Consider the following 27,314-nt stretch of genomic DNA (forward strand, 5'->3'; position numbering starts at 1 on the left):
TATGCAACATCCATCGTGGACGCGCATGAGTGCACGACGCATTCACGCTTTACTCACAGCTCTCTTCCTCTGCATCTTCCTCATCAAGTAGGCTATAGAGAATAATGGCTTTGAATTAGCTCGTTAAATAATGTTGTACTTTAGAACATCCATAGACACGTGTCTTTAAGGGATGACATTGTAATAGTTTGGAGAACGGGTCGACAATTAGCCATTTTACTTTCCCATGAAACAAAGAGGACGCAGTCCAGCTGTGGTGAGATGATGACCGTTTCTACTCATCGGTCCTTTTCCAAGTCGCATAATGATTGAGGTTGACGCTCAAAACGCTTCTCCGTTAGGAATAAAGGACTGAGTCGTGCTTTCGTGGACTACAACAGAGACAGATACATAAAACGAGTTATTTGAAGGGATTCGGAACAAGCAACCGACTGAAGCACGTTACAAACGGTAGGACTACTTCATTTTAACCAGGGTTTTTAACCAGGGTTTTTACCAACGCGTATCTCACGACCATTGATGATTCCACTGGTAGATTGTATCACTGTTACGGTTATGACCGTGAAACTCCATGCATGGTTTACGGGAAGTTGAGTCAATGAAACAAACTGTCTGTATTTTATGTGTAAGTATAATTCTACATTGACGTAATTTCGAAGCCAGATGGATAGTTCTTTGATTTTACAACATACATTAGCTTCTAAATTGAACACTTTGCATTTTTTGTGCACACTTTGCATGTTTTGTGCTTCATTCAACGAAGCTTTGCGTCGCAAATCTTGACAAGTTGCTGAAGAAATGTTCGGGATGGGTGCGGGTGGTGCTGGTGCTGGTGGGGGGGATGGCTTAATTGGGGGTAATTGGGGACGCTAAGTGGCATGATGTATGACCTTACTACGAATTGTCTAGGCTACATCTCATGGCCAACAATACCCGAGTATTGAGACTTCCCATTCTATCCAATTCACTCTCTGCTCGCATAGATGGGAAATCGTGGAACACTACGTGAACACATCCATGCATGGCATGACGTGTGCTTGTCATACACTATCTCCCATTGATTGTTGCTCGACACAATTAGTTTACTGTAAGCCCTACTCCTTGAGTAACTGAACCTTTGTGTGAACAGGCCAATGCGAAGGCAGTGACAGATTGCTCAAGATGTCACGTCATATGACTGAGTTCTTCCTTCCCAAACTTATTTACAGTAGAATACTGAAAATAGGCCTATTGTGTAGCACACAGGGAACTAGATGTTGTCAAACCAGGATGTCAAACGATAACTGTCAAATAATAATGGATAGGTGTAATGGGGATGGTCTTGGGTTGTATGATTTAATAAGTAATTTACAGCCAAAGTAGGCCATCTTCCATTTCACTCATCAATGAATTTGTCGGCAGCAGCCTGAGATCTAAGTGTTGCAGATGGTTTGAGATCAGTGGTAAGGTATCGGGCTGATTGATCACCTACTGATCAATCACAGGAGATAAGTGGGATGGATGAGGTTTGGGCTTCTGAAGGACGATCCCTCCCCTCCGCTGCTGTCACGGTCCCCTGTCTGGGTGGAGTAGATGACTCAACACGCCACCCAGCCCTAACTCCTAACCCGCCTCTGACTCCGCCTCCCCGGCGAAGCCTTTGTACTCGATGACACCTCACTATTCTCACTGTTCCAAAAGGGCGAGATTTGTGAATACGGAGGAAAGAATGGCCACTCTGCTGCTATTCAACTAGTCACTCATCTGGACAATGAGTGTGTCAGGTAACTTTCGGTAACAGATCACGCTGACGGTACACGGCGAGGGTGCCTGTTTGTGTGCAGGACAGGGGGACGCTGAGGACTGTCATTTGATAGCAATCGGTGTGCGCCATGTGTGGAACACCGAGACGGGAAGTGGTCCTGATGCTCTGCCAACTGCCCCTCCCCACACCTGGGGCCTGTATTTAAGAGACATTAAAAAGTAATGAAAACCTTATGTTTTGCATATTAAGATGTGGATGATGGTGAAACATCAACTTCTCAAAATGTGTAGTTCAGTGATGTTAGGATGCATACTTTTTGACCAGAAATAGAAGAATAGAAGAAAAATAGAAGTCACCACCATAACATTTCAGTTAGAGCAAGATTTCGACACAGCGGGGGCTAGGAGCAGGCCAATTTGGAGGCTTGAATGCCTGGAAGCTTTCAGGGTGTCTGGTGGTCTCAGGTGAAAAATATCACTGCATATAATCTGACAGCCAGGGAGTACAAAGGGAGCCTTGAGAAATATAAAAAAAAATTGTATAGAGTTACTTGGAAAATGGCGAGTCTTCTCCCTTCAAACAGAACTGTCATTCGCATAACGTTTTCAAAATATTCCACCATTCCAACACTTTCTGAAAGCTTAGAAACTGTTTCCTAGTTAAATATGAAAAATCCAATTAATATTCAGAATGTTGGCACTGTACTTTCAGGGTTAAAAGGGAATCGTTAAGAAGATGAGATGTAGCTTTTGAGGTCATGGGTCATTGCTGCTGCACTAAGCTTTACAGTAGTAGATGTACAGTAGATGTACAGTGATGGGCTTTCAATGGCAGAACTCCAACTCCACCGTTAAATTTGAACTGCCGCCATAACAGCTGCGCAGTATAATGCATCACTATAGTGGAGCTATGCTTGTATTTGTTCTCCTATGTTAATGATAGCAAAACCACTTTGTTCTTTTCCTATATTTGTGTCGTCTTTTTCAACATCCCCACACATTAAACACCCACTCGACAATTCACTATCAGACCAACAGACGCTCTTTTGAGTCACACTGCTATCTGAGGCGAATAGCTAGACTTTCATAGTGGGATCAAAGCAATGTGCTTGCCAAGATATGAGGCAGTTAGAGGGGCGTGCGGACTTGGCCATCAGCAGGAGTCTGCGATTCCCGTGGGGAGCCCCGAGCTGAGGGGCGAGGTCCCCGGTACGTGGCACCGACCGTGGGGAGCGTAGCGGGGCTGCCCACCCTCCTCCCAAGCTGCCCAGACTGGCGCTGGAGATGTAGGTCAGCGTCACACATCAACACAGGCACACACACACACACACACACCCGCACGCACCCCCCTCCCTTAAAAGGACATGTCTAGGTCTGTCTTTCCTATAACGTGTGTATGCCAGGGCGGCTGTAGCTCAGTTGGTAGTCGTTCAGTGATCAAAGGGTCAGTGGTTCGAATCCCAGCTCCGACTGTCCACATGTCAAAGTGTCCTTGAGCAAGACACCTAACCCCAAATTCTTTAGTGCCGCTAAGGTGGAAAAGCGCTATATAAGTGCAGTCCATTTACCATTTTTACATATACAAATATCTGTCAATTTCTCTGCTCATCTTCCAGTCACTTAAAGGAATAGTAAAGGGAAAATGCATGTTTGAATGATTTTTCAAGATGCCCATCCACATCTATTGTATGACCAAAACGGTGGTAGAGCAATTATCAGACTTTCTCAAAAGTGATAGTTTTGTCAGCTTTTTGATTTATATGATCATAAGTAACCTTAAAACAGGGCTAAACATGCATTTTCCCTTTACTATTCCTTTAACATAGCTATCTTTCTATCAGTCCAAGCCATATACATGTCTGCCTGTCTGTTCAGTCTTATTCCTGTGTGGTACTGTAGTCCTTGATGAAGCCATGCGCTTGTATAGACCCTGTTTTTTCACTAAGCATCACTGACAGATTTGCAAAGCAGTAAATTACTCATCCAAAGAGTAGGAGGACGTGTGACTAAATGTAGGTTCCTTACGCAACCCTTCATCTGAGGCCTTCACTTCAACTCTCATAGCAGGCGTTCACTCTGCCTCTTACAATGCTGGCATCGCACGTGTTTGTTTGATAATACAAGCAACCTGTTGGTCAGATGCAGTGTGTTGACAAATACAGCGCATCGTTCTTGGTACGGTTTGGACGCCATCCCATGTCTGCATTTCTCAGACTCACTCAATAGTCTAGCCTTTATCTAAGAATTAAATTGGGATCAATGAGGCTAGCTGTTTTATTTATTTCTTTGCTTTGTTTGCTTTTTGACAAGAAAACATTTAGATATTTTCTCGGCCATACCTCACGTATGTGTTGATAGGTGGACCACCAGTATAGCGACAGCAAGTTGAGAAAATGTTGATGAAGTCAGATTGCTGTAAGATGAATCTGTGGACTTTGGCAGGGGGTATATTTGGCCTGCAGTCTTGGGATGACATCACACTGCTTTGGCAACGTTAACGGCAACACACAACCCTGTTATGGGTCCCGGGGAAAACCAAACAGGAGAGCGAAGGAACAGACCAGGAAGCCATGATGCTAAACACCTTTCCTCTGCTGTGGATGCCAAGTTAGACTAGTCCGGGCGTGACGGTTGAAAACAACATGTCTAGAAGAACAACCGTCTAAATCTAATGAATAAGGTCACCAAGAGGTCATTTATCCAGAACTCATGTCCCAAATATAGAGCATGTATGAGAAACCTTTTACCTGAGCAACATTCACCTCATTTAGACTGTAAATGTCAATTTAGCCTCTGTTTTGTTTGCTTGGGGATGTTTGCTTGGGGATGTTTGCAGAGTCCTTGGATTAACTGCTGTGAAGGTAGAATAGTTCGCAGTCGTATTGTGAGGGAACTTTGATCTGAATGCTTGTTGTTTTAGTTGTTTTTACCATCATTATGCCACATCGTTCTCATGTCCCTAAGCTGCCATCTTGTCTGCCTCATTCCTGCTTCCCTCTTTGTGTTACCACTGGTACTATTCTTCTTTAAACACAAAGCAAAGCAACAAACATAACAAATGGCTTTATTGATCCTGATTTCATTTTCAGCTAGGCTAAATAGGGATTGTGTTCAATGTGATTTCCAGACCAGGAATGATGGCCAGATCCTACCCAGAACCTGTCATGTGAAACATACTGACCTACAAGTTGCTTGTTTGTTCCCGATGCTCTTTTCATGAAGAAAACAAGACGTGAATCCTTGAGAAAATGACCTTTACACTGGGCTGCAACCATCGTAACTGGCCTTTACAATACTTTGCAAATAACAGGGCTAATCCATCAGGCTAGTGCATTACAATTGTGATATCCAATGTACCTAGAAATGAGACTGCTGTATTACAATATCTATGAAGACGTGCACAACAGATGCACAAAGTGTATAATTGGATAATGTAGAGGATTATTTGTGTCAGTTCCCTGAATTTTTGTACCAGTCATTAATTCCTTCCTCTCTCCAGACACACACCGAATATGTGAAAATTGTAACCATCTTTCCTGACACCAGGATGTATAATTGAAAATTGATTATTCCAATCCTCAGTAAAAAGAGCTGTCGGTTTGCTGTTGCAGTCTCAGACATGTTCATAAATCTCACGCCAGACATAAAACATCTCCAATTTGAATTTGATCACCCCCCCCCTTGCTCACATCTCAGTATGGCAGGAAACGTGACGGGATGCTTATTAAGAATAATGAGGCATCGCCTGAGTTCTATCCTCATCGGCTAGTGCTGTCTTGTTGTCGGGGCAGCTGGCTCTCCGCTGAGTCTATTGTGGGTACGGTCCAGAGATGCAATCAGAGGGAGAAATTGAGGCGAGCGTTGGATGGCGGCCGTCAACTCTGCCCACAATAATAAACCAGGCGAGAGAAGCACTGATCCATTCTGATAGGACGGCCTGAATGGGCAATGAGCTCAAACTACTGGGATGCATCACACATGCTCACCACCGGCCATTTAAACTACTGGGATGCATCACACATGCTCACCACCGGCCATTTAAGGGATCAGCTACGCCGGCTGTCTGTAGTAAACACGGCTCTGGAAGCTCTTTGTGCTGCCGTAGCTCTTAAGAGTACAGTCGAGCGGCGGTTGCCTGACACTTCGGGAGCCGTGCTCAAGGGACGAGGGTGATGACGCGTTTCTGTCATCTCAAGTGTCCCCTGCGGGGGGCGTGGCCTAGGGCCCTGCACTATACAGACCACCGAACAAACAGGAAATGGAAGTGAACACGGGCTCCAGCTGCGCCGAGCATTTTACGCTTCATTGTGGGGAACGAAGGGGAGTGTTCTCCCGTGTGCCAGAACGACGTGTTCTGGGGAAAAAAATAGCCTGAAATAGTCTGTTCACTGGGTATGACAAATTGTCTCTCCATGTCACTTTCCCATAACGGTAAAAGGTCATGCATAGGAATGGGGAGATGAGAGGAAAAGAATTTTGGTAACAGTTCATCTAACTGCACTGCTAGTTCTAACAGTTCTTCTTCTGTATTCTGTTTGTCCCCCTGTCCCCCCACAACCCTCCCTTCCTCCTCTCCTTCCCTCACCCTCGTCACCCTCTCTCCTCTGCTCCTCCGCCCTCCTATCCCCTCCTCCTCTCCTTCCCTCTCTCCTCTGCACCTCTCCCCTCCTCCTCTGCTCCTCCGCCCTCCTCTCCCCTCCTCCTCTCCCCTCCTCTCCCCTCCTCCTCTCTCCTCCTCCCTCCTCCTCCTCTCTCCCCTCCTCCTCCTCTCCCCCTCCTCTCCCTCCTCCTCTCCCCTCCTCTCCTGCTCCTCTCCCCCTCCTCCTCTCCCCTGCTCCTCTCCCCCTCCTCCTTTCCCCTCCTCCTCTCCTCCTCTCACCCTCGTTCCTCCTCCTCCTCTCCCCTCCTCCTCTCCCCTCCTCCTCCACCCCAGGCTTGTAGGTGCGCTGGCTCTGCTCGGCCACGCCTCCCTCATCCACCACACTTCGCCCCACCTACTTCCTCCCTCTGCCCGCTGACCGCTCCGCCCCCCTGACCGCTGCGCCCCTCCCATGGAGAGAGCCCACCTGCCCCGGTAGGATGCCGGCCTCGTCCCCCGCCTTGCGCCCCCTCTCGCCCGCCTCCACCGCCGCCGCCTCCTCCTCGGCCACGCCCGCTCCTCCTCCCGCCGACCACGCCCCGGCCGCCGGCGCCGTCGCTCCACCATGAGGGAGGAGGCGACGATGAAGGATGACGTCCTGAGCACCAACGCGCTGGCCTGGCTGGTCTGCTCGGGCCTGTCCATCCTGGCCAACGCTTGGGGCATCCTGAGCGTCAGCGCCAAGCAGAAGAAGTGGAAGCCCCTGGAGTTCCTCATCTGCACGCTGGCCGGCACGCACATCCTCAACATGGCCGTGCCCGTCACCATGTACGGCGTCATCACGCTGCGGCGCCGCCACTCGGCCTACGAGTGGAACGAGGGCCTGTGCAAGGTGTTCGTCTCCACCTTCTACACCCTGACCCTGGTCACCTGCTTCTCCGTCACCTCGCTGTCCTACCACCGCATGTGGATGGTGCGCTGGCCGGTCAACTACAGGTAGGACACAGACGGGGTCGCCGCTGGCTTCCTGGTGCGTTGCGTTGATCGTGGGTCTCTTATGGTTCACATAATGGATGTAGAACCGTTAGGGTTCCGGAATTTAGGGAATATTCGCGAACTTCCCATGGGAATTATTGGGAATTTATGGGAATAAACTGGAAAACAGAATTTATTCTAGTTAAATCCCATGAATTTCAAGCTTATTCCCCTTTATTCCCATAAATTCCTGTTGGGAATTTTGGGAATATTCCCCGAAGTTTGCAACCCTAGTTGCATTAATAACCGTCATTTTGTAGTTCAGGTCTGCATGGTGTGTTCCTTGTCCATAGATAGAGGATGAAAAGCTTAAATGTTTAAATCTGAATCAAATCAAATAAAACTTTATTTGTATAGCGCATTGCGTACGCAGAAGCAACACAATGCGCTTTGAACTCACTATGGCTGTAATGATGGGGAAAAAATATGCTTCTACAGGATTTTCTAGAGATGGAAGACGGTCTCTCACAAAGCCGCCACTACCTCAAAGTGATATCATCTGGTCCATAATGTCGGTCTCACAGCGTCTGGGCAAAAACCTGTGTGCCCATCCTCATTATGGGTCACATTACCTGTCTGTTCACTCCCATTCATTGGTTTGGAAGACAGACAGACAGACAGACAGACAGAGAGAGAGAGTGATGCATTTCCTGTGAGACCTCTGCTCTGGTCACATCTGTGTGTGGTGGCCCTGGTAATCCCATATGTGGGAGCCTGCACTGCTCCAGTTCCATCTGGCTCCCACAGCAAGTGGAAGTACAAACGTCTGCACACGAGAACAATCAATTAGGGACAGAGGTCACTGCTTCATAACCTTCTTTTACTACCAGAAGTGACTAGAAATGGCTCTGTGCCATTTCAGTTTGTTCTGGGATCTACAGCAGGAGTCAGACTTTGCTGTGAGCTTTAAGGAGACTGGTGCTATTTCTGAATGTTATAAATGGCTTCGCAGCTCTACCCCATTTTCTAGTCACAAAGCCTTGGAACAAAGATTTTCAGATGAGTGAATTTCTAGAAAGTGTCACGACCCAAGTGCATATGAAACGGTCATGATGTCAAAAAAAAAAAAAAAAAAACGATGCAATTGGTGTACTTGTTTACTATGGACACATTTATCTGTCTCCAAATAGCCCTGTCTCCCGTCCGAAACTTTTCAACAGATGCACAGGTCAGAGTTATTTGGGGCAGTTTTCTAGCTCAACCCAAAAAAGCAATTTTCCCAAAGACGACCACTTCCACCCCTGTTCAGCCAACATGTCCTCGACCTCAGATTTATCTCATCTTATTCATCTTTTGACCTGCTCCCTTTTTCTGACTTGATAGGATGATGGATTGGGTAATGTAACATCTAATCTTCTCTCTGAATTGGACCTATTTCACCCTCGGAAGTGAATATGGCCGCCTCGCTTCTGTGCTAGCAAACACTGAAGACGGATTCACTTATGAATTTTGTCCTTGCGCTGGAAACAAATGCTTCAACGTCTGTCCTCATCCACTGCTCACGGTCTCTAAGGAGTCCCCCCCTCCCCCCCCATCTGGTAATGGATTCAAGCAGCCCAGTCAGTGACGTAAATCTCTCTCTCACCTCAGGCATATTCCGGTAAGTCGAGCGCTATAACTAGCAGCAACAACGAGACCTACTTCTTTGCACAGAGCTGGAATGCCGCCACGGGGGACAAGCCTCGATGTATCGCTTCTATAGCCTCTGCCCGTGTAACCTAATGAGACATTTGTTAAATATGTTTACTAATTTAATGAGGTTTGTCTTATTTGTCATTTTTTTTACAGAGGAGAATGTCTCCCAGTGCAGTGAGAGGAAGGGGGTTGGATGTCTCACTGTTGAGCCAGTGCAGTGAGAGGAAGGGGGTTGGATGTCTCAATGCTAAGCCAGTGCAGTGAGAGGAGGGGGGTTGGATGTCTCACTGTTGAGCCAGTGCAGTGAGAGGAAGGGGGTTGGATGTCTCAATGCTAAGCCAGTGCAGTGAGAGGAAGGGGGTTGGATGTCTCACTGTTGAGCCAGTGCAGTGAGAGGAAGGGGGTTGGATGTCTCACTGTTGAGCCAGTGCAGTGAGAGGAGGGGGGTTGGATGTCTCACTGTTGAGCCAGTGCAGTGAGAGGAAGGGGGTTGAATGTCTCACTGTTCAGCCAGTGCAGTGAGAGGAAGGGGGTTGGATGTCTCACTGTTAGGCCAGTGCAGTGAGAGGAAGGGGGTTGGATGTCTCAGTGTTGAGCCAGTGCAGTGAGAGGAAGGGGGTTGGTAGACAGAGCGGCTTGGTTCACCTCTAGAGAGCTTGAGTTTTCCGCCAAAGCTCCTAGACAATATTGATCCTTGAGTAAAGCCCTGAAAATGTGTCCTCTCGACGCCACAACTCTGATGATTTTCCTATAAAGTACTACACAACAGATACACCACTACTTATAGTAGTAGTAACATTTCACTGTACATTATACACTGTCATATACGTGACAAATAAAATCAGAATCTTATATTTTAGCATATTTGATTTATGAGGAAATGTATTAGCATATTAGCTCAATTAAAGCTAACAAAAAAATCTACACCGACATCTGAAAAATAACCGCCCCTAATGCCTGCGGTATTTTTAGCCGTGCACGTGTAAAGCACCACACTGCCGGAGGACACAAACACATCGGGCAAATTGCTTGGCTTTAACAATTACTTGAAGGTGAGAGGAGACACAGATCTCCCCCACAGACTAAAGGGACCAACGGGCCGAAGGGCACGAGAGCGATCTGGACGATCAGACGATCTACGGACCATCGATCCCCCTCACTCCGCCTCCGTTCACTAGATCGATCAAACGTTTAGGGGTAATAAGATGTTTGCGTTTAACAGACTCACATACTGATCTTGTCATGATCCGTCCTCTCTCAGCTGATGGTCTCGATCTATCCGTTTAGGCCTATCCCTATGATATGGAGCTCCTAGATATCTAACGGTGTCACAGAGCTTTAGATCCTTTCACCTGCTGTTTCTTCTTTTGGATGGACAGTCATCCAACATCAAAACATCTGGCTGCTAGATTCAAGATTCAAGAAGTTTGTCATGTGCATGGTTAGACACAGTGGTTAAACCACACAATTACATTCTTACTTAGCTTTGTACTCCAATGCACACATCCTAAGTCTACCAAGTAATAATAATATCACAGTGCAATAGTAATAACAATAAAAAATAATAAAATAGCAATAAAAATAGCAATAACTCAAAATATAAGGTGCAAAAATATAATACAATCCGCTATTGTATAGAGTATAAGCTACTCTTAATGTTCCTCCTGGCTGCTGTGTTGCAAACCTAGTGCCCTCAATTCATACGGAGCAAATCTGACAACGGTCCTCTCCCACTCTGACTCTCTTCCAGGTTGAGCAACACCAAGAAGCAGGCGGTGCACACCGTGATGGGCATCTGGATGGTGTCCTTCATCCTGTCCACCCTGCCCGCCGTGGGCTGGCACGACACCGTGGACCGCTTCTACGCCAAGGACTGCCGCTTCATCGTGACGGAGATCGGCCTGGGCTTCGGCGTGTGCTTCCTGCTGCTGATCGGCGGGAGCGTGGCGATGGGGGTCATCTGTATCGGCATCGCCCTCTTCCAGACCTTCTCCATCCAGTCGGGCCACAAGGCGGACAAGAACAAGTTCAACGTGCCCACCATCGTGGTGGAGGACGCCCAGGGGAAGAGGAGGTCGTCCATCGACGGCTCGGAGCCCCTCAAGACGTCGTTGCAGATCACGTATCTGATCAGCGGCATCGTCTTCATCTACGACTTTCTCACCGGGTTCCCCATCCTGGTAAGTTCAAGATTTCATTATTTAAGTTTCATGATTTTAAGTTTCATGATTTCATTATTTAAGTTTCATGATTTCATTATTTAAGTTTCATGATTTCATGATTTAAGTTTCATGATTTAAGTTTAATGATTTCATTATTTAAGTTTCATGATTTCATGATTTACTGTAAGTTTCATGATTTCATGATTTAAGTTTCATGATTTCATGATGCAAGTTTCATGATAATTTAGTGGATGTGTGTTGTGTGACGTGGCTTGTTGGAACCAAAGGTTTATGTCTCTTGATTTCTGTGATTGGTAATTGATTTCTTGGCGTTCCAAAGAACCTTGTGGTGAACATTTCGGTGGCTTGAAATGTGAAGCGTGTGCTGCATTTTAATGTGGTCCTTCTGGATGAAAACGCCTCATTACGGACATATGAAAGTGTGCAGTCAAGGGGCTCCCTGCAAAATTGAAAGACTTTGTATTATATATTATTATTCTGTTCTGTTTTTAAAATTACTACTGTAGGCGCTCAAGCGACTGTGTCACTCTCACATTCCTCAACCAGCTATGTTTCAGTGACTTAGGACCTCCAGTTATCATACTGCTAAGCAGAGTAGGAATTTCATCATTTTAGGGGCAAGGCATTATGACCTTTGGTGTCACGCAATTTGTAAGGTCACAAAGGCCACCTGACGAGGCACAAAGGCCATTGAGTGAAATAAGAGGATTTGGAACCTATGAATAAATGACTTTAAAGCAGTACAGGTAGTTCAGCGATCTCTTTAACTGAATGGTCTACTGAATTTTTACCACCCATATAAGATACCAAAACGTATCTATGCCCAATAAATAAGAAACATCAATGACATGAAAAACATAAATAGACTACTTTAAATACCCCCCCCCCCCCCCATATATATAGGCCTCTCTCTCTCTCTCTCTCTCTCTGTGTTCTCCACATAGAGGCTCCTATGAAGCTATTTTATTATTTAAATTAACTTTAATGTTTCCCATCTCATCTGGGGCTGTAAGTAGGTCATGCTTGGAGGAACATGTGTGTGAGCATACAGTGTGTGTGTGTGTGTGTGTGTGTGTGTGTGTGTGTGTGTGTGTGTGTGTGTGTGTGTGTGTGTGTGTGTGTGTGTGTGTGTGTGTGTGTGTGTGTGTGTGTGTGTGTGTGTGTGTGTGTGTGTGACGCACAGTCATCTCTGCTCCAGTGCCCTTCAAGAGCATCACAGTGGGGGCAGGGACAAGTGTGTGTGTGTGTGTGTGTGTGTGTGTGTGTGTGTGTGTGTGTGTGTGTGTGTGTGTGTGTGTGTGTGTGTGTGTGTGTGTGTGTGTGAGTGGGTGGTGGGATTCTCCTCTTTCTCCTCCTTCCATCCCTCACTGTAATAAGAATTCTGTTCCCCAAATCGAACTGCTGCAGCATTGTCAGAGACACAGAAGTTTGTATCAATCAATGTCTGTTGACATTTAGCGGTTGATGTGTCTAAAGAATGTATTTGACGATCTTTCTACGGACGCATGCTGTATGTCTGCCCCTGAGACAGGGTTCATCACACATCAAACACCACGTCCTTCTCATGGTGCTTTAACCATAGGGACAGCAGCATAACCACGTACCCTGGTCCTGGTCCCGGTCGGTGTATTATTCGGGGCTGTACCCTGGTATACCGCCCTGCCAGGGACCATTCATTGCACCATAGATTTTTATCACTCTGTCTACATTACCTCATCTACAATATTATTTCATTATTCCTCGAAGTGAACTCATTTTTCAAAAGATGAGATTTATCTCCGAGGTGGCTGTGTGATCTACTGGGCACCCCTGCCCTACACCCACTGACCAAGGTTATTATAGTTGGAGAAAACTAGAGAAAAAACGAAAACTAGGTGTGAAAAAACATTTTCGTTAACTGAAATAAAAATAAAAACTAGGCTTTACAAAAAACGTTAACTAACTTAAACTGTATTGTGTGTTTACAAAACGAATTAAAATGAACTAAAATTGTAGAGAAAATGTCTTTAGTTTTTGCCTTTATCATTTCATACATAAGCCTAGTATTTTGGGTGGATATGAAATGTATAATTATTTTTACCTGTGCCCCTGCGCAGAAGTAACCTGAAGTGTGCCAGATGGTTTGTTTCATACAGAGTGAATTACATTACATGAAGTACATTTTTTATTGAGATTTTTTGTAACAATACAGTCAGTGTGGAGACACTGGGACAGAAATGGCAGGATATCAGGATCATCTCTAGACAAGATGGCGTGAACAGGTGACGGAGTTAGCATCTAAAACCATTTCAAGGGCAACATAAATCATTGGATAACTCAAAAATAGTGAACTTAAGTCATTACATGACAGAATATTGCATATCTGTATGTCCAATCTAGTCCACCATTTATCCCAGACCCTCCAATAAATGTGACCTACACATTCAGCAGTCACAATCAGTTTGAGCAAGTTCACGTGCATCCCACTATATCACACCATACCAGTCCACAGCTAGAGGGCGCAATTGTGTCCATGTTGCTATTTAACAACATTCTACTCCTTTAAATCAGCACTGAATAATACATCATCGTAGAGCTGAAAACATTCAGGTACAGAGATGCAAGGAGAGCAGCTTCGATTTAGAAATCAGGTCGTTACATCAGCCGCTTTCCACTTCCACTGAACCCATGTTCAGAGCGGAAGGATGCACAACGCTCCAGCGTTTGTGATTCCCCTTTATTTTCCACTGTCCATGGCTGCATCCAGACCGAATAATTATCCAAGGGAACAAACGTAGCGTAGCCAGGTTAAATGCAGCGTTTAGCCCTGCTGAATTTAATGACTTCCAGTGGCCCACAGCGCAGCCGAGCAGACCACAGAAAGCAAACTCATAAACGCGCGGACGGAATGACAAAGTGCTGGCAACAACGCAGGTGTAATTTCCCCGTGGTTGTGGAGACAGAGGCCTGAGGCCTGTTGGACGAGAGACTATGCGCTCTGGCTGGAGGAGAGAGAGACTCGTGTGTGCTCATCTTTGTGAGTGGTTGGGGGGCTTACTGTCCTGTAGGAGGCTATATTCATCTCCTCAGTATTCAGGTTTCCAGCTCCACTGTCAGGTTCTCATCTATATTTCAGTGCGTCGGTTCACGGACTGTCATGCGAACGGGAGTTGGTGTTGAGCTCAGAGATTTCCTGTGTGTTTAGGTTTTCTATGTCTCCTTCAAGACATGTTATGTGATGGGGTCCAGAACTGGTTCTAACCAGTATTTACTGTGTTGGGGGGGTCAGGACGATGGGCTGAACTAGATCATCAGATTCATCATGGCCCCTAAGTTTGACAATGCAGCTGCCAGTGCTGGGAAATGTTAGATCAAATCTTTGTGTGTGCGTATGCGTATGCACAGTATCAAGATGGATAATCTAGCCTTGTTTGGCTGGTTTTGTTGGCCAGAAAAGGCTTGTTATTGTTGGAGATTGCATCATTTTTCAAGAGACTTTATTTGAGTAAACCAGATGTTCACATCTAGCTGTGCAAAATCAACAAGAGAGAGCATATTCTTTGCTATGAGGTATTGGTTTATTTCAGTGTATTTCACAACACTATAAAACCCACTATTCTGCTGTGTTGACCTTGAATGGTCCCCCCCCTCCACACACACACACACACACAAGCAGTTCAGAGAGTATAATCCGAACATCCTAAATGCTCCCTAAGCAACTATTAAATGTGATTTATTTGTTTGCCTTATCTAAGCCTGGTGTTGGCGCTTCAGGGTGTGTGATACCCTCTCTTGTCCGTAGCGCTTACCCGCACATACAACCATCCTGCCTTCAAGTGCGCGCTCGCAACAGGAAGCATTAAAATGATTAAAGCGGATCACATATCCAGTTCGATGACTGAAGCACAACAGACCTGCCACTTCCTGGTGACCCGGTGTAATGAGCTATTTAAATGCATGGGCGGCTATGCACCACAACCCTCCATTTCATTCATATGGACTTTGAATGAGAAATTCCACTCCCGCTGTGCTCACATATCACACACGCGGCACATCACATTACTAACCCCGGCCCATAACAGGGTGATGTAAGGTGCTTTTCCTGGGATGTATATCCAATTTGTCTCCATCACCGCAGAGCACAGCATAATGGTGTAGTCTGACTGCGGTGGTGATTCAGTATAGTTCAACTGACGTTATTTGAATCCCTAATGGCCGGCCATATCCTGCGAAGACATCGTTGACCTCTGATGATTGATTTGCGTGTCTGGATGTCCTCAGCCAGCGCACAGCGGGACAGATAGTGAAGATGTATTTATGTCAAATAGACTCCGTTCATCGACTTCATCGCGTAGTTGAATGTTGAACCAGGGGGAAACCCAGGGAGGTGACCTTCTGTCTAGATAATGAGTTGGATTAATCAATTTGATTAAAGTGTCAGGACCGAGTGTGAACAAGCGCTCACATGGACCCTGGTGGACGCTCAAGGTAGTGCACTTAGGCCATACAGAACCACCCTAATGATCACCTAATACCATAGACTCTTGGCTGGTGCAGTTCAAACCCATTTGATAATTGTCTCTAGAGGCCCATTTCACCTCAAAATCAATAAGTCCATGGTCCCCATTCATTCCTGTTTTATTTTACAGAATATGTTAATAAATGAACCATAAATAATTTCCCCAGAGGGTTTCAGGTTTTAAAGATAAACAGGAAAAATGCCCATTACATGACAAACTCATTAGAGATGAATTACAAGTGTAAGTCTGTCTGGGGATTCTGATATCGATCAGATAATCGATGCATAGAATACAATCCCTGGGATTAGACAAAACCCCCCAATCCTTGGGATCTCACGTGTTGGCTGCATGGGCCTATAATTCTTCATTGTACAGCCTGACTGATTTCAATAGCACCCATTGCTGTCTTTGAATATTATGACTGGTATTATTGATAGCAATAGCATTATTATATGCAGCGTCTATTAGGGGTGTAAGAAAATATCGATACACTTAAATATTTTGTGACGCAATATTGTATGGATTCTCTGAAGCGCTGTATCGATGTTTATATTTCAACGTGGTGACGTGTTTTGGTGTTGTATTTAAGCCTCCGGCTGCTAGATGGTAGCAGGCATTTAGCCGTTAGACTTTCCCTTTCACTTCTCGCAGGAAGTGCTGTTTCTTTTATATATATAATAAACAGTATTTGTTTATGCATCACATTGTGTGTTCTTTATGCAATGGGTTTTTCTAAAAGTAGCAGGCCTAGATTGTTTTGGGGGGGGGATCGCAATATATTGCCTTGCTTATAGTATCCTAATATGTTGCAATATATTGTATCATCACCCCCCCGACCCTCCTCTCCTAGGTGGTGAGCTTCCAAAGGGCCTCACATTAACCATACTGTGCTAACCCCCCCCCCGACCCTCCTCTCCTAGGTGGTGAGCTTCCAAAAGGCCTCACATTAACCATACTGTGCTAACCCCCCCCCCCCCCCCCCTCCCCTCCTAGGTGGTGAGCTTCGCCAGCCTGAAGTACGACCGCTCCTACAACTGGATGGTCCTGTGTGTGCTGTGGTGCTCCATCGCCCAGTCCATCCTGCTGCCCATGTTCCTGTGGGCGTGCGACCGCTACCGCGCCGACGTGCGCATGGTCTGGGAGAAGTGCGTGGCCATCATGTCCAACGACGACGTGGATGAAGGTAAGTGGCCCAGGCGCCCTCCTGACCCCTCCCCCTCGCCCGCCTTACGTACACTCAGGTAAAGACGTCCAAGATGGCCGCCTCCATGAGGGAAGTGAAGGTTTCAGGGAGGAGGGAGGTTAAGGAGGGTTCAGGTAGAGGTTAGGGTTGAGTTCAGGGCACGGGGGTCTGAGCTACATTACATTACATTCCATTACGTTACATTACGTTACATTACATTACAGTCATTTAGCAGACGCTTTTATCCAAAGCGACTAACAACAATTGCATTTAACGTAGGAAAAGCCAATGTACTACTACTCACCAGAACTCATAAGTGCATCTCCTTCCTAAAACAAGTGACTAAGAGCATAATCTAGTGCTGAAGGCAAATTGCAAGAATAGCAATCTAAAATACAATGGGTGCTTAAGAGGGAGGATGGTATGGGACGAGAGTAGACATCTCCAGCCTGGCCCTGATTCACAGGGGCGCTGGTGCTCTGGCTCAGACCTTTTATTCATTCCCAAAAGGAATGAAATTGTGACCGAGAGTCATCTACCTGTACGGGGTCCCTAGAAATAATGTTGAATCTGCAGCCGATACACACCAGGCACGCCCATGTATGGTCACGCCCTGTCCAGCTAGTAGCTCCATAGTAGAACAAAAGAGACGGTTATTTCAGGACTTTGATACCTTGTTAAGGAAGGGATGTCTAACTATTAGTTAACCCATAGTGTGGTCCAGAAGCCCTAAATGCATGCTGGGTAATCAGCAAGAAATACAGTTGTTGTTGTTGTTGTTGTTGTTGTTTATTCACAAATCCATTGATATCAAAACGGAAACTTATTCATTCAGCTTCCTCTAAGCCATATGCTGCCACTTGGGGTACTTTTATGATTGGACAATTGGGTCAGATTTATCATGTGACCTATCATGTGACCTTTAAGCAGAGAGGAAAGGACGAGACAAAATGTGTCTGTTGAATGTACAGTAAAATCTACAGTACCTGTAGATCTGAGTAGTGCTTGTTTTGTTGATAAAGGGCACATCTCAATAGTGAATGCTTTGCTATAATGTGCTACTGATGCCAAGATTTTGCTGCACATTCTTTTCCTGCAGCATTGTTACTTTGTTTCATTTCAGTGCATTTAAACTGGGCGATCTTCCTCTAGATCGCCTTCAACAGGAGAATATGCTGAAATAAATAGGAAAGACTTGTGGATGTATTGAGCCACACTGATACTGTTGCAACTGAAGTAGAGCTGAAAAGCACTAAAGATATCATGATGGTCATATTTCCTTTTAGTCTCAATGGGACATTTCCCACGTCGCTTTATTCAGTATGTCCCAAAAATCTCCACATCAGAGTATTATTTATGCACAAGTATGAATAATGTGTCTACCAGAAGTCAACAGGAGTTTCTCGTGTGTTGGAATAGAAATCTAAACAGATAGAAAATAAAAAATAGAGCAGATAACGTGGTACATCGGAGACTTTTGAACTATGCTATACAAATGCTAAAACAAAATCAATTATTCAATTTATATTTCTACTTTTGGCACACAAATCATTCACAATGAGATCAAAATAATATAATACAGACACATGATTTGGTCCCAAAGTTGGGTCACATGATAATCATATAAATTAAATGTTCATGAATGGACTGATTTGGATCAGAGGACAATTACATCAATTGATGTCAATATAACGGTACAATTAGATTCAGTGAGTTAAGTTTTACTCTTATATAATCATTGTTACAAATGTAAGCATTGAAACCAACATTGTGGATTTAACTGCTTTTTGTATTGCCTCTCTTTAAACTCAACCCGATACCCCTCCTCCCCTGTTTCCAACCCTCCAAACCTCTTAACACCCTCCCTTTATGATATTGTCTGTTTAGAATAAGACAAAAACAACTTAAGTCAGTATATTTGTCATTGTTAATGTTGCCAGTTCTCTGCTTCTTTCCAGAGGGCTTGCCTTGTATCACTCAGCTCAGTTGTATGTATAAGGGTTGTTTCCTGTTTCCTAAGCGCCCGACTTGCATGCTAAGCTGCCTGTGCAAATAGCTAATTTCATCCCCCATCCTACTGGCCAACATTTGCCTCAAGATCAGCATTTTACACCTATCTCCAATTGATCTCAAATCTATCTTCAATTGAATCTAATACAATAATTTGGATAAGAAATGTACTTGACAAGTCATTATGTAAAATGATTACTCTTGAATGATTGCTGTATGGTTCCAACTGAGCCCAGGGATTATAAAGAGTCATAATCTTTTGAACAGGGTCTCTGAATTTAGAAGCAATTCATTCGAGGAATTTATTTATTAGGTAGCTCCCGTAGTCATAATCTTGTAATTATCTTCCTGAAAAGTCACCACGCTTTGATTTGATCAACATCAAATTTCCAAGTTGACCCCCAAAAACCAAAGAGAAAGATTGAACTTGTCTCTCTGATGATCTATTCGTCTGTCTGTCTGTCTGTGTGTTGGACACGTATGTTAATCCTGACACGTATGCTTCTCTGCGTTTGCAGAAAACAACCAAGATGGAGGAATTCATGGCGACTTAATATATAACAGACCGTATGACTATAGCTCCGTGGTGGGAATCATGACGGTAGACCATATTGCCAAGTACGAATTCTCAACATTAGAAAGGGGGGGCCCACAAGGGTATCCATTGAGGGAACTACAGGAAGATAAAATGCAGTATCTGCAGGTATATTTCTATTGATTTTTATTTATTTTTTACTTGATAAATTTCAATCATATTTCATATACAGATCACAATGTGCATGGTGAAGTAGCCCCATTGGCCTGTGCAGTATCTAGCCTTGATTGATCCTGCTGGAATCTTTTTATATATACAGTACAGACAGAGGGTATTGAGGGGAAAAAGTCTAAATATGTTCTAGCTGACTAATGTTTGGTAAATATGACCATCAGTTTAGATGTGCTTTGAAAAGTTTTCTCTAATTGTATAGAGCATGCAGGTCTCATTCAACCTGCAACCAACAATATCCAAACTGAAACGGTAATATCAGAGCATGAACAGTATGATGTGGTATTATTACATACTACCCTTAGCCATACAATAACATTGACTAAAACACTCAGGGAACCCAGTACAAATGCTAAGTAATACGCTGGTCAAAAACCTGTTGGATCCATCATCCAAGCCAGTCAGTTGTAGAACTGTGAAATGCTCCTCCTTGATAACCCCAAAGCTTGTCTCCTAACCTACAGTTTTCCAGGTCAAATAATTCACCAAACACCAACGCTTACAGATTGGTCACCAAACCTAACGCTCTACTCAAAACATTTAAGCGCAGAGAAATCTGATGATGTTGTGGAAAGAAGGTTCTGGAAGACTGGATGTGGAGACGTGCAAAAACCTAAGAATGAACTTCTTCTCCTACTCGACACAAACCCTGCCAAACATCTAACCACTGTGTCATCTTTGTCCCATACTACTGCTTAAAAATGCCCTAGTTGGATCTTTATTTACTCAATATAGCACAAAAAGGTACAGAAGGATAGAATGCACCCAGCACGTGTTATAACGTAGTAGTAGTAGTAGTAGTAGCAGCAACAAGCCATATTATTCTACATAGAATAGTACATACATACTCTATATATGATCTAACATCGTTACATATAGTATGTAGAGCAGAATTATCTTATCCCTCAAATTAAACACACTCATTAAATCTCTCTTATAGAATCTCAGTTGTGGTTGATCTTTGAACAGTTATTGAAACAGAGATGTATACAGTAGCTGTCATTCCACTGCATTGTGTCATGACTCCATCGACAGTGGCTTGCCTAATGCATCTGTCTTGATGTATTATGAAAGGGCCTATCTACAGTCCTGTAAGTATCAATCCACATTACATAATGGGGACAATGAATAAAGATACATCAGTAGTCACAACTGAACGCATGCCTAAAGTATGGCTCGGTGTTATAATGCATGATCAAGTGCAGATTGGACTGTTTAATAGTGTTTAAGATACAATTTGAATTCAACTCATCTTTAATATGCTGATAAGTCAAGTAGGATCTCCGCTTAAGAATCGCTGTTGATTCTCAAGAGGCTTATCGGCAGAATAAGGGCTGGTTTATCATGTTGTGTGGGACACTCCCATCCTCCCTCCTCATCCCCCACTTCCTGTAGCTCTAATGCTTTGCTGCCCCCTGCTGTCTGCCCCCTCACTCAGCGCTACTGTATGGTCTGCTGTCTCATTTCTGCTTTTACTTAAAGCCACCACTTGGTGGCGCTCTGATATCAGTATTTTGCTTGATACTGTACCTCGTTGACAAAACCCTGTCTTTCTTGCATAGTTCTCAGAACAATGTGGAATGTGAGTATCAATTTGGGGACTATAACTTATGACAATAATCAATACCTTAGCTGTCATAATAGTCTGAGGTTTACAGCAAACTACCAGAGAGGATAGCGACCTCATTCATCTCAAATGACTTGCAGTGAATAGAGAAGTAGAGAAATATTAGTTTTCTAATAATGTAGATTAGTGACAATACTCGACACCGTGGATGTCCAAATTTTGTAATGACAAGTTAGTAGGTTAAACTACATATTGTATAGGTCTGATTTACGCCGTAGACATATTTATTCATGCTGTATTGAAAGGTGTCACCTGACGAGCCGATCGATCCCGAGTTAAAGCGCGGTGTGCGGTCTGTGTGTTGCGTCAGGTGCCCCCTACAAGAAGATACTCCCACGACGAAACCGACATGTGGACCAGCGGCCAGATCCCCTCCTACCTGCATCGCTGGGGCTCCACCGAGGACGTCGGGGGGACACCGCGCTACAGCTCCAGCTCGCCACGTCACGAGAGGCGCAGGAGCAGCCTGGTCTCCTACCGCGAGGAGAGCCGGCAGCAGCGCCCGCGCCGGCGCTCTGAGGACAGCGTGCACTCCCTCAAGCACCTGCCGCGGGCGCTCGGCGCCGACTTCTGCGACGACGGCCTCAAGTGTTTCAGCCGCGACGAGGTGATCAACTTCATCGACGAGACGCCGCTCCCCAGCCCGATGAGGAGCCCGCGGCGTGCCTCCGCCGTCTCCCTCATCCCGGACGTTTACGAGCACCGCGCCGTCCTGTTCCCGCACTTCCCGCTGACGGACTTCGAGCGCGAGCCGCAGGCGCTGTGCCGGCAGGCGGAGCGCAATAGAGGAGGGGGGGGGGCGGGGGGGCGCCTCGCCCGCGGTCTCGCCGAGGAGGGGGGGAGAGCGAGAGAGCCACCGGCAGGACGGGAAGCGCCAGGGGGAGCCGGTCTCTCCGGGACCGAGCCAGCGGACCGGTGAGCTCTCCCCTCACAGGCCCGGGAGGACAGGCCACGGAGGGGTGCGGGCCGGCGCCGGGGCGGGGGCGGGGGCGGGGGCGGGCTGGGGGGACCAGAAGCACCTGAGCAAGGCGGAGAGTAAAGGAAGCACAAATAGCTTTATAAGCTCCCCCCCCGCGTCGACATCCGGCTTTATTACATTTCACTCCGATACCGTTGGCTCCACCACCTAGAGGAGCTACTACTGCTATTGGCCGCGTTTCCCCGATAAAGAACCTTCTTAAGGAACCCTTCTTAAGCAACCCTTTGTATGTTAAGAATGAGTTAAGAAGTACTTTGGAGTTAAGTGCTTCTTAACCCGTTCGGGAAACCCGGCCCTTATCATTAGGCCTACTATCATTATCATTAAGGAATTATTGTACCAAGAAATTCGGCTGTGGACAAATTACTTTTTCTTTTTTTTACTGTACTACTATTCTATTTTACTATGTACCACTATAGTCCTAAAGTTAAACTTGTACTCTGATTTTATTGGCCTTGGGGATTTTTTCCATTTCATGATCAGCCTACCCTGGCTTTAGTGGGTGGGGCTAGTAGCGTAAAGCAATGACAGAGATTGCGCAAGTGCTGGAAAACAAATATTAGTCACAAAATGGCGGCTTTTCAGAGCACAGAGCCACCGACTCTATTTTCTATCATATTCCACTCTTGTTTTTGCTGTTTGGTGTAGTTTTCTATCCGATCTGTAAGATTGGGCAGGGAACATAGGTATTTTGTTACTCTTTTGCACTTGATGACTTCTAATCTCATATTGTAAAGAACGTGTTTTATCTAATGGCGGAGTGTTTTATCTAATGGGTGCATGTCTTTCAAATAACTATCGTGAAGACGTTAACGAGATGAGAAACCATAGGCCAGACCTGCCATGATTCCAGTTGCAGCTATGAAAGATAATCCATCCCCTGATTCTGGCTACCATGAATAACCCAGAACAAGTCTTTGATTACTAATCACGCTGAGATACACAGCTCTAGATATTGACTATTTTATCTTCTACTCTCTGGAGATGTATATTACAAATATATCCTACTTTGAGAAACACCGAGATTGGTTTGCCTAATAGAAGTGTGTTGAACTTGTGCATTGTTGTGTGGTTGAATTGAGTTGAAATGCGACCATGAAAGCTCTTAAGGAAAGCAAATGCAGTGTATGGATTAAGCCTTGTAGGCTATATATGAAGGGTGAAAGTATGTTGGATGTATGGTTTGGGGTTCTCCTTTAACTGAGGACTGGAATGGTTCCCAAAGTCATAGGTAAGGGCCGCGTTTCCCGATAAAGAACCTTCTTAAGGAACCCTTCTTAAGCAACCCTTTCTATGGGAGTTAAGAAGTACTTTGGAGTTAAGTGCCTCTTAACTCGTTCAGGAAACCCGGCCAATATTTGTTAACAGATGTGTGGTCGTCAACAACACACCATCCATGGACACGGTATGAAACATACATCAGCCAGGAACGGTATCTTATCTTGCAAACGGTGCTTAATCCTTGGCAGCTGAGTGCTGGCCAGTCTTTAGGTCACTTCTGTTGTATTGGGATGTACACAGACATATGAGGCTGATTTTCCATATGAACCAGAAGAGGGCGCTCTTCACTCCCTAACTTCCTCAGAACTGATTAGACAAGACAGGATGAATTTATATTCTATCAGCCTATAACTCTCTTGCCAACTTAGACCAGAATTGATGAGGAGCCATGGGATCACTATTTTACTCCATGGCAAAACAGATCTGAGCGCCAAACTTGAGTTGATGTGGCCATAGGCTTAAAGATGATACCGTAATGCAAATAGCAGCTTGGAAATTAGCCTCATATGTCTAACTGACTCCAATCATTGTCCTCTGCAATGTTCTAAATGGTCTTCTAGGTAAGAAAGCACTGTCCCTTCTTAACCAGTAGGACCAATAGAGTATGGAGGAGTTGAGAAGGCAGGTGGAAGAATGGCCTTGTTGGTAAAATGGATCATGGTGACCAAGTCTTCCTCGTGATAAGACGTTTTGCCCATTCATAGAATAATTGGCTACAGGTTCTGTTTTCCAGAACACTAACATTTTGTTTGATATGAATGTATTTACAACACAGGTTAAAGGTTTACAATGAAATAATTTACAGTGGGGATGAGGCTAATAAATGCAACTTGAAACCTGCCCTGAACCTATGATATAGCCTGTATCTTCAGTCTGTCATATTGACTTTGCACGCGTTTTGCGTACCTAAGTCTTCTGTGACCAAGTCATTCATTAAAGCCAGGTTTATGGGTTGTGTTCGTGCACCTTCACCTGTGATCCCCTCCATTCAATAACATACAGTATGTTACAACTTTGAAAATATGAGTTGTTATATTCCCTCGTCGAAATTTGCTAGGCCTACTTTATTAACTTTTTTGAATTTCGTTTTAATCTGTGTTTACAGTATCAGATTCTAATTTTGTAACATATCCTTCTCTGTTAACTTCTGACTGTCAAAAGATTATGATCACTGGTGTTTTTGTCGCTATTATGATGGTTTTGTTGAAACGATAAGCACTACTTCCAATTGAAATTGCAATGGAAGACACTTCATTAATTGAAATTGTTAAAAGTGTGTTTTGCGTTTGTATAAAACATGGGTGATATTTTCCCGGTGTAGCCTATTACTGCTCGCAGGTGCACATCTGCTTTTGATTATTTGATCCATATGACTCCGTTTTATTGATGTTCACCTTCTTTTTTTTTTGATTATCTGAAATATTATTATGTAAGGACCATAAAAATAAAGCTAATGTTTCGGGATATCATGTGTGTCTGTACTGTTGTTTTGTTTTTTGTCATAGAGGGAGATCAGACGCAGGCTCATTTTAAAATGGCTGCATGAAAAGTTGTTGTTCTTGCTGCAATCCAGTAATTTTCACTTCTTAACTCAACTACCTCAAAATCTTGAATAGCTTACATTTACCGAATGTGACATAAACGGTAGCTTAAAATTGGATGGCCAAATCTCACGCGCATGTCCACTATTCCATTATCCACAGTTTGAATCCAAACGCAAATGTGCACAATCATGACTCTTTCCGCAGGTGTTTCACACGGTTCAACGCCTGACTCTGCAGATTCTGCGCCGGCCTGCGGGCCTCTTGCTAAGGTTTTGTGTCCGTGGAGAATGCCCGCGCTTTGTCCCGAGTTACCCGCAGTCACTGAGCCCCGGCGCGGGTCTTTATCCCAGCTCTAAGGGGAATTCCACGGTGTGCTGGAGGTCTGGTCGTGCAGCGACCTGGGTCTGAATGGTTTATACACCTATTGCACCAATGATACGCCTAATTATGTGACATATTCGTTGCCATCACCCATTCTCCCCATTAAAAGCTAAGTGATTAAGGTTTTTAGTTGAGAGTCACTAGGCTATAAGGTAAGTGTGTAATATAAATGGGGTGTTTTCACCATTTTTCCTTCAAAGCAAACATTAACAAATTGCACCTTCAACCACTAGGCTACTGTGCCAAATAGACTTAACACACTCAACGAACCAAGTAGCCCACAGCCTACTTTAACAACAGAATTGTCCTAGACTTGGATCCATGTCCCACAAGAAAAACATTGTCAAACTACTGCTCGATTCTCTCTTGTCCAGAAACTTGAAAGGATCCGTGGACACTGAACCAGCTTCTTCCATGTGCAGCATATACACGTCTGCCTGTTAAGAGCGCTTGGCTGGACACAGTCTGATGCAAATCATATATTCTCTTCGTCTCTTAGGTTTTCAGCTCTACTGCACAGCTATTATGGTGAAAACCAAACTAGGTTACTTAAACAACGCTGAGAGGAGTTCATAGAAATTTTTTAAGAGTTTAAGGGCATTCAGCGTACAGGTCACGTGGCTTTCCTTTTCTTCAATAAAACAAACTCAAGGACTCGGGTAGCTTTCTTAATTCTGTGTTCGACCCACTAAAAGAGCAGCTTTGACTTTGAGGTGGCTGGTGGTATTTAACTAGTACTGCTATTTTGCTAGACAAGCAGATACACCACATTTCAAAGCCTAATGAAACGTATGGTTGTATAGCCCATGTTGGCAATGTCCGTTCAAAAAACTTGAACCAGGCTTTGACTTCTTTCTTTTTCTATTCTCACATATTTTGTGAGAAAGACACCCTCTTCCTCCGAGACCCCAGTGCCTTTTCAAGGTCCGCAGCACGCAACGAGGCCGCCAATACCATCTGAAAGAGCAGTGGGCGTTTCGACGATTCTCCTCGCTGCAAGGTGCCATCCTCTCTAACGTGGCCCCGCATGAATAGAGAGCCAGTTTATGACACTGATGCCGAAGACTTCAGGCCGGCAGCCTCGTAATAAAGCAATAAATGAAACACACACCCCCAATAGCATCAACTAGGCCTTCAAACGGCCAGACAGTTATCTTGCTTTTCTTTTTTTCTTTAACTCAATTTCCCAAAACATTAGGCCTAAATTATCACAGGCATGCAATTCTCGATATGAAGACCAAATTTGGATGGTTTGTGAACTATTGAATCAACACGTCTGGAGAAATGACCTACAATCACCAATGGGAAGAAGAGAACAACTAGCGTGCATGTAAATAATTAGCAGCAGAAAATTGCTGAGCTGTTCAACAATAACCTAATTTGCGCGCCGCTGTTTCTGCACGTATGCGTAAAACAGGCGTATAATAGGAAGAATAGCGCGTCATGGCATGCGCCCGAGGCAGTTGACTACCCCCCGAATGCTGAGTTCCGTTCCTCGCAAGTTAGGCTTGTATCTTAGCCTATACCTTGAAAATAAGAATTTAGCCTACTGACTGAGCTTTATGAATGCAAATAGACCTAATTTCCAATAGGCTCCTTATACCGAAAATGCTAAGATGTTGAAGATCATGCATCACCGGAATATGAAGAAAATAACAATTACAATCTAAATATGAAACAATGCTATTTCTATTTAACTGCAAAAATTACTAGGAACTAGAGAGTTCAATCTGTGGTCCAGCAGATCCATCACTTCCCTTGCTGAGAAAGCTTAAGGTCACAACAATTTGTGACCTCAAACTTGTCATTAGCCTCCATGTTCTCTTGCTGCACAGACTGAACTTTGTCTATAAATAGTAAATACAATGC

At 44.7% G+C, this 27,314-nt stretch overlaps 1 protein-coding gene across 1 annotated transcript; it reads left to right on the forward strand.

Annotated features, from left to right (window-relative positions):
* Positions 1-105: 105 nt before the first annotated feature.
* gpr153 (G protein-coupled receptor 153) lies at positions 106-24,907 on the forward strand. Its single transcript, XM_084461915.1, has 7 exons — positions 106-450; positions 6,677-7,318; positions 10,743-11,172; positions 16,668-16,857; positions 19,386-19,570; positions 21,571-22,028; positions 22,195-24,907. Exons 2-7 carry the CDS (start codon positions 6,948-6,950, stop codon positions 22,388-22,390), a joined length of 1,830 nt encoding a protein of 609 aa, XP_084318041.1. The 5' UTR covers positions 106-450; positions 6,677-6,947; the 3' UTR covers positions 22,391-24,907.
* The last annotated feature ends 2,407 nt before the right edge of the window (positions 24,908-27,314 follow it).

Source organism: Borostomias antarcticus, assembly GCF_949987555.1.
Source record: "Borostomias antarcticus genome assembly, chromosome: 3".
NCBI lineage: Eukaryota > Metazoa > Chordata > Actinopteri > Stomiiformes > Stomiidae > Borostomias > Borostomias antarcticus.

What these genes read in the sequence shown, in the direction of transcription:
- gpr153 (XM_084461915.1), top strand. Translation starts at nt 6,948, where the DNA reads ATGAGGGAGGAGGCGACGATGAAGGATGACGTCCTGAGCACCAACGCG. An exon ending in TCACCGGGTTCCCCATCCTG is followed by an intron (nt 11,173 to 16,667) that starts GTAAGTTCAAGA and finishes CTCCCCTCCTAG; the next exon opens with GTGGTGAGCTTCGCCAGCCT. An exon ending in CAACGACGACGTGGATGAAG is followed by an intron (nt 16,858 to 19,385) that starts GTAAGTGGCCCA and finishes CTGCGTTTGCAG; the next exon opens with AAAACAACCAAGATGGAGGA.